The sequence below is a fragment of the Sitophilus oryzae genome, unplaced genomic scaffold (assembly GCF_002938485.1).
Source record: "Sitophilus oryzae breed Bouriz unplaced genomic scaffold, Soryzae_2.0 scaffold_1274_pilon_pilon, whole genome shotgun sequence".
NCBI classification, from domain to species: domain Eukaryota; kingdom Metazoa; phylum Arthropoda; class Insecta; order Coleoptera; family Curculionidae; genus Sitophilus; species Sitophilus oryzae.
This window is the reverse complement of record NW_022145920.1, coordinates 2,977,655-2,993,759: the sequence shown is the minus strand read 5'-3', so window position 1 is coordinate 2,993,759 and position 16,105 is coordinate 2,977,655. Positions and strand designations below refer to the sequence as shown.

The window sequence follows — 16,105 nt, the reverse complement described above, 5'->3', positions numbered from 1 at the left end:
AGTTAAGTTGCAAAATTAATTATTTAAAAAAATATATTTACCGCATTGTTAGCTGCACACAAACATCTATCTTTCAAATCTTCAAATACTTTCTGAATAACTTCATGTTCCGATGGTACTGGGGGTTTCTGCACAGGCTGAGGCTGTTCGATTTTTGCCATTTGCTGTGGTGGAGCCGGCGATTGTGCTGGAAGAGGAGTTACCCCACCGCCCCGTACCGCGTTTTGATTAAAATTACTTGGGTTGAACCCCCCACTTTGAGGAGGAGCTGCAAAAGATGTAGGCGGAGGAGCAAATGTTGGTTGTTGGGGAGCAAATGTTGACTGTTGAGGAGTAAATGTTGAGTGTTGGGGAGCGAATGGTTGTGGTTGAGGAGAAAACGTCGGGGGTGGAGGGGCAAATGTTGATGCTGGAGGAGCAACGGTTGATTGTGGAGGAGCAAAAGTCGACGGCGGTGGAGGGTAAGGCTGAGTAGGCGGTGGATTAAATACCCCTTGTTGAAAGTTAGGCTGTTGTTGTGAATATGAGGAATTGGTGTCTCCATATCCATTTAATGAAGTTTGAGGTTGTACAGGGGCCGCACCATATAGTGGATGTGTAATGGGTTCTGATGTTACAGGCTCCTGTTTAGCCTAAAATATATTTTAGATCATTAATCACATATTTGAACCCAGACATTAGGAATCTATGGATATGAATATGGTCGATTATCGGTATCGGTAGATTTCCAATCGTTAAAATAATGACATTAGATATTTAATTAAAAGACCTTTATGACCATGTAGAAATTACTTATCAAATAAATAAGTTCTATGTAGGCACATATTATAGGGTCCCATAAAAATATCTTTCCAAATGTCTAAAAACCCCAAAAAATCAAATATCTAATCTAATACAATCATATCTGATTTGCGTTTTCCTTTTTAACTTTGGCGAAAGAAGGATTATTCACCTAAATTTTGAAGATTGTTTATGTTTACAATTATTAATATGTCATATTGTGTAGATCTTACTCAAATTTTTACACGGTAAATTTCAACTTTACATACGTGTGTGTTGGCTCCTTGAAGGTGCAGTGTAAAAATATATCAATATACTGTGTATAGACTTGGTGCATTTCAGTTGATTTCAGCAAATTCCGACCGCAGCGCTTCAACGGCAGAAATTATCAGTATGTATTTCATGCCGTCCCATGTTGATCGCATTAAAATAATATTGAAATCGTGGCTTTGTCATAATATTTAAGTATTTTAGTTTTTTGCTGGTGCAGTTATTGAAACTATAAAACACGAGGTAGTATTACTAATAAAAACTATTAAACACAGTACGAGGGTTTGTGTGATGTAACGCTGTTTCGGGTAGTAAAAACTAAGTAAAAAAGAATTCGAACTAGGAGTCGTGTTGTGTTGTGACAATTTCAAATGTTAATAAAATTGCCGAAAAAATGTTAACGCGTAAAGGAGGGCGTAATTAGAACTTTGTTGGATGCAATAACATTCAATAACTCAACTTTCCCGGGTATTCAACTCTCCCGAAACAACATTTTATAGTTCATAGTTTGTCACACGGCTTTGATTAAAAGCAAAAATGGATTCAAGCAGTTCGACGCAACAAGTAAGTAAACAAAGTGCTTGTTACATTTAGAAAGAATTAAATAGACATATACTATGAGAGGATAAAATATAATTTCCAATATTAATTGTATACTTTTTTTAATCAACTAGTGATTAAATGTTTTATGAACATCTTCTAAAATTATAATTATGTACCTTTAAAAAATTTCGTTATAGCCTAAATAGCCCCAATTATGACTCCACTAGCAAAACCGGTGATTAAAACTATGCTCACTACCGTAGATGAACTCATCTAATTTTTTTTTAGCTGGAATAATAAATTATAATACAAGTTAGACCTTGTGACGATATCAAAATATTTACTTTTTTATTTTTATTTTTAAAATTTTCACAAATTATACTTCCCAACACTTTTAGAATAATGATACAATAAATTTTTCGGTATACTCGCTATTTAAACCCGTGTATTTGTATATACTAGTTATTTCGATATTCTCCGATGGTGGCAGCACCAGCGGAAAATGCACCAAGCCTATAACAGCAATATTAACAGAATGTGAGTAATCCAGTTCATCTTCATTTATCAAAATGTAAAAAAGGAATGCAAGTTACCATTTGGAATCAGAGTTTTTAAATTTCATATTTTATAATATAAAATACCTATAGATCGATAATAATAATCGGGCATATTGACATCAGTCAGTCACTAACAAAAATCAAACACAAATATACACATTTTCGTTAATTAAAAATGATAGAGCTTCAGTTAAAATACGCTTTGTATCTTAAAATATATAATACATGACATAGCAACAACTGAACATTAAAAACACAAAAAACAAAACCAAATTGGTACCTTTCTCCACAATTTTGTGCCAGAATGCAATGGCGACATTATTTGTTGACTGGACAAGTACTTATACAGAAAATATATTATTACTTTATTGTACAGTTTTGAATTTTCTTACCTGTGGTTTAGGTAGTCGGTTTGTTACAGGAGGCGGATCATTCCATCCTGGAGGTGCTTGAGCATGATAATTGATCGCCGGTTCCGCTTGTTCTACTGTTGGTTGCGGAGGTATATTCGGTACCATAGGGTTCGAATTTAATGCGGGATTTGGTAGTGGAGAGTTTACTAAACCTATAAGAGAAGATGCTTTCTTAATGCACAGCTTATATGGTGATAATAATATACAACGTAATTTACGGTAATATATAACAGGCTAATTTAAGCAATTTTATCTGTACGGCTAAGCTTGCGTGCGAGCCTTATCGAGCCATATCGAATACCTCTACAACCAAAATCAAAAATACGCTGAATGAAAATATCATGGCGGATGTACAGTATGATCGAAGAAAAAAGATCAATCTCTAGATGTAATTTACATAAAATTTACATAAAACTTGTCAAAAATTAACACTAAAGTTTCATTCAGAACCTCGCAATTACTGGAATAAATTACAATATCCTCGCAACAGCTTGCGTTAGTCAGTTATATACACAGAGAAAGCCTCATATTTAGCTTATAAAACAATCAATTTTTGATTTCTAACCACAATTTCTCTTGACGGAAGATAATCAAAGGCCAAAAGTGACATTTCTCGCAAATTTTGACGTATAATTAGTGGAAAAGTTAAAAGTTTGACAACTTTTTCTATTAATTGAAAATGTCTACCACAAATTTTAACGCTCTGAATGCTTACATTGAAATTATAGGAACAAACTTCTATGCTAATTAAAACCATTAACTTATTCCACTAATTGCGAGGTTCTGAATGAAGCTTAATTATGGAAAGATTAAAAAAGGATAGAACGTTTCCAAACACACAAATCTATTACCGTGAAATGGGGTGACTTTACCTCTTGGGGCGACTTTTCCAAATTCCGTCCGAAAATATGTTAGACGTAGCCGTAGCCACTACTTGACAAGAACGCTTAATGTGTTATCGGTAAATTATGGGTGGAGGCGCCCCACGTCTCGGAACGTCGCTAAACGCTTGCCGTCAGTTGCGATGTAGCATTTACAGTGCTGTGAAGCCAAATCTGTTTTTAAAGCCTATTTTGTGCGTTTCAAACTTCTACGTGGCTGCAATAGTTAACCAAGCTATATTGAGGTAAGTATTATTTTATTTTCATGATTTGTCATTCCCCAGTCGTCTTCGACGCGGTTGTTTTCAATCACATGTGATTTACTTATGTGTGAAATGAGCGTTCAGAATGTACATTTTTGAATATAACACTTTCATACTGCTGAACTATATTAAAGGCCTGTTTTAGTCCTTTATATGCACAAAAGCAATGTCACTTGAAATAACTAATATTTTATATAAAAAAGACACTACAAAAATGCACTGAAAAACAGGAATGTAAATTTCTAAGTCTGTGAAATGACCTTGAAACAGAGAGAGGCTCTTTGGTCTTTGGGGATCAAAATATAATCATTTTCCCTATACCGGGTGCGTCTCAAAAGTGGCTCACCCCCTATAACTTTTTTATTTCTTCAGATAAAAAAAACGAGATTTGGTATGTTAGTATGACATAAATTAGGATTGATTGACGTATTCAATTGTTTTCGGTCACTTCCTGCTTTACCGGAAATGCCAACAACTTTTGATTTTTAAATGGCACTCTCGGTATTTTTTTACTTGACATTTTGAATAGAATGACATATCATCGATGTCAACTTTTGACATTCTCGCTTAATAAAAAATCGTATTTTAAATTTCAATCTAGAGTGCCATGGCTATGTTAATTCTTAATTAAGGAATCTTGCAAAAATAGATTTTGGACATCTAATGTTTTTGGTATCTTGTCTTGGCCGGTTAAAAAATGCCCAAATCGTATTTTTAATCATATATCAATTTTTTCAACGGTTTTGGAACGAGTGGGTGGCTCATTAGCATATTTGGAAAAAGCATTTTTTTACGAATAATTTGATACCATACACTTGGTATTTTGAGTCAAATTTTCGTTACGAACCGCAAGTTATAATTTCAAATAAACCATATGCGAAAATGTCAAAAGTTGACATATGATATGTCATTCTATTCGGAGTGTTATTTTCTACCGAATAAAGTAAAAAAAATACTGAGGGTGTCATTTAAAAATCAAAAGTTGTGGTCATTTCCGGTGAAACAGGAAGTAACGGAAAACAATTTAACATTTTAATTTAACAAAGAATAAGTCAATCAATCCTAATTTGTCATATACTAGCATACGAAAAGAAAAAAGTTATAGGGGTGAGCCACTTTTGAGACGCACCCGGTATAAAACTAACAATATCAAAAATAATACCTGATGGCGGTGGTTGGTACATTTGAACTGCAGGCTGTTGTCCATATGATGGAGTATTATTGTAAGAATCGTAAGTTGGTACTGGTTCCTGGGATATGGGTGACATATAAGGGTTTCTTGAAGGAAACTGGTTACTTGTTACCGAAGGATCTAACACATACTTTCGAGATAAATGAGCTGAAGAAGTGCCTCCCCTTCCTGAACCGACACTGTCAGGTCTGGGTGGTGGTGGGGGAGAGAATGCTTTTGGTGGTTGATTGACGACAGGTGCGACAGGTACCTGCTGAGGTTGCCATGGCTGACTGTTCACATTGGCATTGGGCAAGCCAGTGTTAAAGCTCGGGTTATATTGTTGCTGAGGTCCATTAAATTGACCCTGTAATTTATTTTGTTATTAACAAAATATTTTTTTTTGCAATGAGAAAAAATTAAAGGCTTACATGGAAAGAGTTGGTGGTAAATGATGTTCTTGTGCTACTTCTCCTGCTGCTAGATTGCCTGATTTCATGGACATTTGAAGGCTTTTGGCCTAAAGAAGTTAGCAATCTATCCCTTAGAGAAACTACTTTTTCATTTTGCGATGATCCCAAATAAACAAGGGCAATTTGAAGATGACCCTGTGCTGCTAAAATGGAAGCATAACGAGATAACAGATCTGCCAATGCACTAGAGACCTAAAAATAAATAATAAGTTTTAGGAAAAACAAAAGCTTACGAAACATTTTCTTACCTGTACTCTTTTTCCTTGTCTCTCTATAGATCTCTGTAGGAATGATACTAATTCCACAAGTTCTTGTAGATCTTTGGTTGAGTTTAAAGCTTTTCCACTCCAGCTTGTCACTAACCTGTCAAAGTTACCAGAACAGATATAACAAAGTTGGGCATCCTGAGCATATTTTGGGTAATGAGTGCTCTCATATTCCAGTCGGCTTCCAAGTTGTTCTAAGTAAAATAAGTATAGAGATATTTTTCAAAAATATATTTTGAGAGTTCTTACCACATAAAACAGGTAAATCATCTTCACTAGCATGAGTTAAAATTGCAGCTAAAGCTTCTTTCCAACTAGTAATCTCACAATTGTTAACTACTGAGACCCAGTTTTCAGAAATTAATGCTGAAATTAAATTTGAAATATATCCCTCCGACTTCTCTAAATAATGATGTTGAGTTTTTGCTAATAAATCTGGTCCACCTGTGCAAAAGTAACGGTTTAATACTCTAAAACAAGAAACTATATTAATAAGTACCAGTTGTAGCTATAATCAGAGCATCGGCATATCTTTCAGCCATGAGACAAAGTTCCACAGCAGATTCAACATTGTTCAGAAGAAGAGCCTGAGTTATCAAACCGTCAATATCATCATTAGTTTTGATTTTAAATGGCTGTAGAGTTTGTTTAGCATCATTCTGCTCCGCTATTGCATTAAATGGATCTTGTGGCTCATAATCTTCAATCTGAAATATATTAAAAGATTGAAATAGTCTTTGTTTTTATTTTATACACTTTTATCACAACTTACTCGGTTGCCAGAGAATTGATCAGTTAACGCATCTACATTATCTTGTAGTACTGGTTTGCCTATATGCTGAGCTAGTTTGTTGTTTACATCTTCTATTTTGTAGCCTATAAAAGTATAAGGACATTACTGACAGTTATAATAGATGTTTAATCTATTCACTTACCCAGGAGATTTAATAACTCTGCTCTAGGGTTTTGTTCAAAATTAGCCTTCAAGTAATGCCAAATATATTTTTTATGCTGATCGTCAGTGCTATTGGCTTTATTCAAGCAATATTCTTAAACAACAATAAATTATTTATTATACAACAATATTGACTGAATATGTTATAGATATTTGCGTTAGTCAATAATACTAAGGGCTGGCAAAGGTTAGTCTTGGGTCGAGATTTCCGTATGTAAGGTGAGTACAATGCGTTTATAATGTACTGAACAAAGAGAGAACAATAAACGCGTTGGCAAACGTATGAAATGAGTCGAGAAACTGTGCACATTGCTAAGAGACGTGGAAGGGGATACAATCAGTGCCTCTGTCAGTAGTTCTAGGGAAAGGTGTACATCATGCGTTCAGCTTCACGATTTAATTACGTCTCGTGATACTTTATTTGTTTATTTATTAACGAGTCGTTGTAATTTTCCCTATAGCTTAAATTTTTTTAAGTGCAAGCTAGAAACACTTGCATTTTTGGTAAAAATAAGTGGAATTGAGTTGGTTGACAGTGGTCGAGCTATTAGAACTCTGAATTCAAAAATCGATATCTCGAAATCTATTAGAAATAATTGATTGTAGTTTTTTCAAAAAGTTTCTTAATATTTCTGTTGCATTTTCTTCGTAGACAGTAAGTGAAAATCTTTATCAATAAAAAAATTTCACGACTGCTGAAAATTGCTATGCTCTAAAAGCAAATAGATGGGTTGTTTACAATTTTTGAACGAAAAAAAAACAACCTCATAGACTTTTTCTTATGTAAACATATTGTAAAAGATCCTATCTTCAAAATAAAAAAAACTTTCAATATTTAGATTTTTTTAGAGAACACAACTCAAGAAACACTAGAGTGTTTCTTGAGTTATAGCGTGTTATGTGTTAAAAAGTTGAGTTTTTAAATTATCACGATTACTGACGTTTTCTCGTTATAAAAAAAATGACACCTTAAAGATATCCTTATAATTCTATTTCAGATGCTCAGAAACATTTCTAATGATTTTATCTAGTTATCTTGTCGAAAAAAAGTCTTTTAAAAATAAGCGGTTTGCGATCGTGATTTTACTTTACTTGATAGGGAAAGGCGTACCGGCAACGCCGCAAGAGCCCTCCGTCGCATTTCTCTCATTCCGACTTGGTAAGATTCCTATGCGATTTACTTCCACACATGTAAATACCGACCCAAGAGTAACAGTTACCAGCACGGTATATAGGCTGTAAATAAATAAATATGAAAAAAATTGTAGACAACTGCTTTTTGAAACACAAAATCTTCCCTACAAAGTTATTTGATTAAACAGGGCAAACCAAAATCACAATATACAGGATGTTCCACTAAGAATAGCTCTCGACTGTAAAAAACTCGGAAAGTATTAGCCGTAGAGATTATAACTAAAAGAGACCATGAGAAATTGCTGAAAATTATTTTCAAGTTTGTAGAACGGGCGCTAGAGAGCGAAACTGCTATAGAAAATAAGAAAATAGAATTTTTACACGGTTAGATCTGAATCTATTTAAATGTAAATAACTCCGGACTGGATGATCAGAATCCAACAAGCGAGGGCTCGTTTAAAAGAGGTGTAAAATAAGATATAAACGTTTAGTTTATTTTAAAATCGACAATATACCAGAATACTATAATACCAAATGTATTAATATTTAATAATTAAGATTTTAATAACAGTGAAAAAGAAACAATACCTCAGTGAAGTCATGATAGGCTTTGGAAAAAGTTGCTTTTGACGTAATAGTATAAACGTCAAATTGTTATTAGATCAACATTTTGGTAGTCATAGCAGCGTTTTTTATCTTTTGATTGATTTTTTCAAAATGCCTCTATTACTTTGCAAGCAGTTGATGGCAACTGTTGCAAGGCTTTATATCCTCAAAGGCGCTATCACGACAGTAGAATGTTTAATCGATTGGCCTGCCGTTTTCGTACTATGGGAAGTATTCATTGCCCTGTTTATCGATGAGGGCATAGAGGTCAAACTGAAGTTAAAACAGGATAAATGTTTAGGTATATGTAAAGTTTGATCCCAAAGTTAGTACTACGGTAGGCAATTGTCCGAGACTTGGGTGTTTATAACAACGTATTGTTATAAATTACTTATTTTTCTTCTATCAAAGTTCTATGCACAGTAGTACGAGTGTTAGATTAAAGTCAGCGGTGGCAGTGATATCAACCGTTTCTTGAAGTAACAAGGCCATTTTGAAAAGGCAGTCAAAAGATAGAAAATGCAGCTGAGACTATCAAAATGTTGCTCTAATGACAATCTGACATTTATACTATTATGTCAAAAGCAACTTTTTCCAAAGCCTACCATGACTTCACTGAGGCTTCGTTTCTTGTGCACTATTATTAACATCCAAATTAATAGATATTAATACATCTGGTATTATGGTATTCTGGTATATTGTCGATTTTAAAATAAGCTGATCGTTTCTATCTTATTTTTTTATTACAACTGGCATAATCAAGAGGGCTACTGACCTGTTATACCCTGTTATTAAAATAAGGCAATTAAGAGCTTATTTTTTCGTATTTACTATAATTTTGCTAATATCTTCCGATTTGGAAAAATATATCAAGATGCTGTTTTTGCTGACTTTTTAAGCTTTTATTACTCTTTATTATCAAGCCAGTCAAGCTTAATCATGTGAATAAAACTTTACTTGATTTGAACTATAATATATTGATATAAAAAATAAATCTTATTTTTATGTGAGAAGAATGAAATTCTCCCTCCAGATATGGCACATGTTTTTTTGAAACACCCTGTATAACAGAATATTACAGTAAGCCCGCAGCCAACGAGAAATAGCGGCATGGGCGCGTAATTATCACGTGACCGTAGGAGTTCACAAAAAGTTAGGTTATCAGGTGTTGAATGTTTGTTTACTTCATTCCTAAAACGTTTTCTCTTGCGTTGCTCCTTTTAAACTAATTTAAATTTATTTAATTTTAATTTACAAAGTTAATAAAATAGGGTAGTAACCTCGATAGTGAGTAAGTAAAGCTCGGTGTTAAGTAAAAAAGACTAATTCTTAGCTGGACAAACATGCCGCGAACGTGTAGTGTGTTGTAGGTCCAGCTATAAAAATGAAACTTATGTATCAAGTTTTAATTTGCCAGTGGATCTAGAAATGCGGAAAATGTGGCTTAGAAATATTCCCAATGATTTAAGTGGCTTAAAACGTCCCCAAGTTTGTGTCAAACATTTTTCAAATAAAGACATTATTTGGTATGACAAGTGTGTTGTGAAAAACTAAAAGAGTTTAAAAGACAAAGACCTAAATTAATAGAAAATGCTGTGACTACAATTTTTGAGAATGTTCCTAAATATTTAAGTAAAGAACCTGTATCGACTGTTCGATTAGCCGACGTTGAAAAGCAACAAAAATGGAAATTGCAATAAGAGAGAGTCTTGAAACCCTCCAAGCTCATTCAAAATCAGAAGTGTTATCAAATTTTGAGGACATTTCGAACTTTTATTGTGCTAATAATATGATTAACAAAAATTGGATTCTAACCCAAGAAGGACCATTCATGGAACAAGACAGGGGAATCATTGAATAAGAAGGGGAAAACTTACATTACCAAGCGAACATGCAATCTTTGTAGTGTCTTTATGCTGGGCACTTTTTCAAAAAATTATAGATGAACACTTTGTAAAATTGATTGAATGTAAAAACCATCTCTCATTTATCTACAAAATTAGTTGTTTCTTTTTACAAAGTTATTGTGAAACTTATGACAGAAAACTTTTTATTAGAAAACACTACCGAATGTTTGTGTGGGGAAAGGTTATTTTTTTAACTACAAAAAATCAGTTTAAGAGCCTGCAAAGTTTGTTTAAATAATTTTATTAAAAAACAAAATGATGTTCCCAGTAATAATAATAAATCACTAAACAAACATGATGACACCCAAAGAAAAGTAAAGAACTAAGATCTCAATAAAGTAACTAGTTTAAGGGCCTTTTCTTATTTTGTAAAATAAATTTTATATTAAACGATTAATTAGATATTTTAATTTTTGTACTAATTTTTTTAATAAAGCAATCCAATAACCAATCCATTCCATTTAAAAGAGGTTAAAAGAACAATAATTTAGGAACTGCCATGATCACGTGACCACCGATATACGCTATACGCGCCCAGGCCGCTATTTCTCGTTGGCCGCGCAGTAAGCCTAAGTTTGTCAGATACCAACAACTTTATTAGCATAATTCAACATACCAACAAAATTCCCTGCTTGGAGTGCCTCCTCCAATTGAGATGCTTTCTGAACAAATTCGGCTTCAGTGACAACTTGACTGATCAATACAGTTCTGGGAATACGAGGTAGTACCTGACCAATCTGATCTATTTGCTGGGTCTGTATTGCAACTTGCTTGTTATTTTCAAAAGTTATCAGCTTACCGCCAAACTATAACATTTATTATTAAAGAAATTTATTATATATTTTTCTAAATATGAATACCCCAAAACTTGCTCCTACAGGTCTTTTAAGCCACTTTGGTGGTTTTGTTAGGTCGTTACTGACCACTGCATTATTTTGCTGTAAAGCTGGCGCTTGTATATAACCCTCCATACCAGGAAAACTATCAGCTATCTTGTTAGTAGTTTGTATTTGTTGTGTTTTGCCACCCATCACTGAGTAAACAGAAACATGTCCATCATAATTTGGGCAAGCAATAAGGGCTGGATTTCTTGGACACCAAGTAACATCAAAACTCCATTGGTTGGTTCTTGCTATCTCTGACAATACCTAAGTAATAAGAATGCAGCATAAAAAATAGAAACTTCCATATAATAATTAGCGATGGGAACTATCGAATGGTTACTGAATGAATGATTCCAACTATCGAATGGTTTTATTCGAATAAAATCATTCATTCATTTGTATACGAAAGCATATGCGACAACCTCGCCGTGCGACTAAATGGTAATCGTTGAGCCATGACTATCGAATGTTTTTAATAAATGAAATATTTAGTAATTCGTTTGATTTTTGTGTGCGTCAGTGCATTATTAGTTCTTCCAAATTTTTATAACTTCGCCTTGTAAATAATGTGCTATTTTTACATTTATTAAAATATTTAAAATACTAAAATAGTAGTATTTTTTAATTGACGATTGTATGTGTGTGCGGGTGATCAAAAGTTTTCCGAAAATTTGTGTGATTTTCCGTAGCCCGATCTTTCAATTATTTACTTTTATATGGTATATTGTCTATTTTTTTAATTGGAAATTTACAGAAGTAGCAATTTTTAAGAGAGATGAAGATGATAGATGTTTTAATAATATGAATTAGTTGAACTTAATAATCATATTTAAGTAATATGGTTATCGAACTCAAATTTTGCGGTCAGAAAATTAAATTGAAAGTTTTACACGTGCCAATTTAAAAAAAAAGTTAACGATATTTGTATTTTGTTTATGCTAATTCTCTTACATGTAGTTTTTTGCGAAGACATTTTTCATTTATTTTTTAAAGTAAATGCCAGTAACATAAATATTCTTTTTAAATAGTAGTATAAAGTAGGTAATAAAAAGTAATATAAATAATTTTGATTTCTAATTTTTTATTATATTTTCCTTTCATTACTGCATGCTTATAAAATTACTAAATGTTTATATTTCATGATTTTAAAATTTGTGGTTAATATAACAAATTAGTTCTGTAATTATTATTATTTAATAAACCAACGTTGCCAAAAAATTTAGAGACTATATTATTTTTAAATAGGATCTAATATAAATAATTTTAACTTCTAATTTGTTGTTGAAATGTTTATATTTCATGATTTTAAATTTTGTTGTTAATATGTATAAATAACAAATTATTACTGTTATTATTATTTATTAAACCAGTTTTTGCTTAAAAACATTAAAAATAATTTTCCTACATCCAAAATAAAAAGTATTATTGCAATGTAACAACAGAATATTAATTAAAAAGATGTAAAATATATACAGGGTGGCGCACCTCATTCGCCTCGGTTGATTATACGAAAACGGAAAGATGTAGAAACAAAATATTTTATGGGTACACGTGTGAAGACAATGTGCATAATTTAAAATTATTTTGAAATGTTCAGGGTGTGTCAGAACCAAGATCTATACCAAAGTTATGTTTTTTCTTATGGAACACCCGGTATTTTATTTCATTTTTGGATTCTTGGGCATAAAATAAGTCATTTATTATAAGGGTTTAATATGTTTAAAGTCTTTGGTTTTTGAGATATTTAAAGATATTTAAATAGGCATGCTGTAATAAAAAAGTTTGTCAACACCTCGTACATTACTTTTCAGAATTAATTTTTGTGCTGACTATCAAACCAGAGAAATAAACTTTACTAAAAAACTTGATTGCTTCCTTAAATGTATACAGGAGTATCAAAAATTGCTGGTCTATTTTAAATATTTATTTTATATAAAAACTTAAATTTGAAATAACTTACGTTATTTCCATAGATTTAGTAAGAACAGATATCACATTAGACATTTTAACCCGATCAAACAATCGGAGGTTGACTACGTACTGTAAAAACCAACTGAGATAGAGAAGGCGACATTGCCACATCTCAAATTTGCGCCTATCTACTCAGTTTGATTTGCAGAAAAGGTGACTTTAAAACCTTTACCGGATATCAATAAATCTCAATTTCTTAATTAAATTAATAGTTTATTTTTTAAAGAAGCATGCGTAATAATATGTGTTATTAACCAGAGGATATATGCGTTACTATTAAAGGACATGTTTACTGTTTAATGTGCTGAAACGTCTAGAACTATTGGCAACGTCGCTGCTAGTCTTCCAGAATGAAATGAGCCGTCCGTCCCACCACCCCTCGCGACGGCCCATGGTCCGTTATAGCGTACTACGTTTAGCTTGCGGTGTGTTTGAAGTCGGAATCAAGACGAAAGTGAACTTTCAGTTTTTTCGGTGGTTTTTGTTTTTGTTTAACGTACCTACTTTTGAATCTGCGAATTCAGTATGGTACGACAGTGTCAAGTGTGTGGAAAAATAAGCTCAAATTACCCGAATTTGTCTTTTCACAGGTGGGTATTGTTTTCGTCATTGTACATAGGTGTCCATGATAAAGAATACAAGGTATGATATTGCGCAGGTTGGTCACTACGTCACAGGTGATAAACGGCACCATTGGTCGGCAAGCTCTGCGCGCCAATTTCAAATTGTCAAACAGATGACATAATAAATGTGAAAATTATAGTAACCTGTTGTAGATCATAACAAATTTGAATATAAACGTTGCATTTGAAATTTTATTATAAGCCAGAAAGTGACATTTTTTTTTTCTTAAAATTGCGTCATTTCTGGTCATTATATACGATATTCTAAAGGAATTTTGCTCAACAAATAAACAAAGGTGTTACCCGACCTTTTTTACATTTTATTGCTTTTATTATATATGCCCCTTCGGCCTTGTTTAGACAATTTTTACCACGGTACAAATACCTCTTCCTAGAGTTATTTGTACGGTGATGTTACCTTTTTTTAGAATGGGACGAACTGTAAATAATTCTTAGGCTACTAGTTTTATACATACCTATATACAGAGTGACCCAGGCCTCCAAAAAGCTTTTTTACCTATTACTACTAGCTGCTCTCGCCATCTAGCACTCGCCATAGTAGTACCACCGTACATATGTAGTTTCACAGTGTTTGGCGGATTGTTATTCTCACATCTAAGCGTAGCCGACATCGGACGGCGTCAAGTCTGGTTCACATCTGGTGTTTCAAATTACGAGGCCGGAGCGCGAGTAAGGCATTCGAGAGTTTTTACGAGGGTTGCGCTATAGGAATCTTCAGAGAGGAAAGCACAGGGATACACCAGATTATAATATATAATATATGCTATTAGGAATGCTTTAATAAAATACGAATTACATAAGTTCACAAAATGTATTGTTAATTAATTGCATATCGTCGGTATGTAGGGGTTAGGCCTTAATAATTTTTTGCTTTTTGTATTTTGTTTATTTATACAAACCCTACCAAGCCTTGAGCTCCATCTACGGTAACGTAGATGAAGCAAACGTAATATTCATTACTATGCGACAGAAATCTCATACTGTAGCACACAGATTTGATACTTTTAATGATAAATGCCTTCTATTGAGAGACTAAAAGGTAATTGCCTCGTATCAGAGCCATCATAATACAAGAAGAAGACCGAAAGTCAAATCTTGTCTTATATTTTCAAAAAAACATTTTCTCATTAAATATTGATTATAGGTATATGAAAAGTTATTAATAATACAAGATTAAACAACTATTACACAGTACTTCACAGAAAGCTATCGATTGCGAACTAACTAAATCGTTACTAATTGCTAATTTTGAAGTTCTTTTTAAGATCAAAAAAGGTAAAACTAAAACCTAAACTATCACAGATTAAACAGAAGTTTCAAATAATGTGGCTATTCTAAAAGAAGAAAAATTTATATTATAAGTTTTATAACATCTCTAATTAAATTTGGAAAGAAAACAATATTTATTTCAGATTAAACGGGAAGTTCTAAATAATGTTGCCTATTCTAAACAAGAAAATATTTATTTATAACTTCTATAACATCTCTAATTAAATTTGGATGAAAAGAATATTTCTGTTTGCTGTAGGTAATTTTCTAAGGGAAAATACGAATATAAAAATGACTTTTTAAGTGAAAAAAAGTTAAAAGGACAAGTTATCCCAAAAAGGGCTGTCTTTTTTCAAAAAGGACAGGTGGCAACCCTAGGTATTTCTGGAATGGAAATTTAATGGCAAATCTACAACTTTGTCTAGAACAAAATGTCTAAAATGTGCTTTATCATTGCCTCCATATTCTGAAAAAAAATTGAAAGAAAAGTCACCAACCACAAACCTAATATAGAACTGTTTCGGAAGCCTGAGCCACCCTGTAAATATTCAAAAGTAACTGAAAGTTTAAATTGAAAATCGACGTTGGAGCGATTTTCGAAAACCACCTACTAACGTTTCAACATAGGTATATGTGGGATATTAATTATATTATTATATTAGACCTTATAACAAAACTCATCTGACGAAAAAGTGTTAATGTAGTATATTAATATGGAGTATAAATTTTAATAATTAATTTACTTTTACTTTAAAAATTAAATTCATTCCAAAAAACGATACGCCACTGGCCATTAGAACAGTCCAAATGCACCTAGTTGCCGGGGTCGGAAATTTTAGACTTCTCTGTCTCTTCTGTCCTCGTTTGACACATTGGAATGTTTGATACACTACCAACGAGTATTTATGAATGAGATGTTCAGTCTATCTTTATAATGTCTTTGGTTATTTCAAATACAACACTCTGTATTTGTTAAATAAATCGAAGCAGATTTAAATGCTCTTTCAAACTGTATTAGGGTTTCCTATACCTATGTGGCTCAGATTTTGAATAAAAAGCGATTTTTCAATAAAATTGTAATCAAGATGGCCATGGCAACTTTCTGGTGACAATTAGTA

General features: G+C 32.7%; 1 protein-coding gene across 2 annotated transcripts in view; it reads right to left on the bottom strand.

Moving 5' to 3' along the window:
• Nucleotides 1-16,105, bottom strand: part of LOC115874364 (protein transport protein Sec31A) — a 28,567-nt gene that overhangs the window by 4,964 nt on the left and 7,498 nt on the right. The window contains exons 7-18 of one of the 2 annotated variants that reach the window (XM_030889503.1): nt 11,080-11,367; nt 10,836-11,025; nt 6,553-6,666; nt 6,390-6,493; nt 6,117-6,324; nt 5,867-6,061; nt 5,600-5,811; nt 5,310-5,543; nt 4,870-5,245; nt 2,543-2,715; nt 2,431-2,490; nt 42-632 (exon numbers count right to left, since the gene is read on the bottom strand). In XM_030889503.1, the coding sequence (XP_030745363.1) occupies nt 42-632; nt 2,431-2,490; nt 2,543-2,715; nt 4,870-5,245; nt 5,310-5,543; nt 5,600-5,811; nt 5,867-6,061; nt 6,117-6,324; nt 6,390-6,493; nt 6,553-6,666; nt 10,836-11,025; nt 11,080-11,367 (2,745 nt within the window). The remainder of the gene's footprint in view (nt 1-41; nt 633-2,430; nt 2,491-2,542; nt 2,716-4,869; nt 5,246-5,309; nt 5,544-5,599; nt 5,812-5,866; nt 6,062-6,116; nt 6,325-6,389; nt 6,494-6,552; nt 6,667-10,835; nt 11,026-11,079; nt 11,368-16,105) is intronic. The other variant, XM_030889504.1, reaches the window with a different exon arrangement.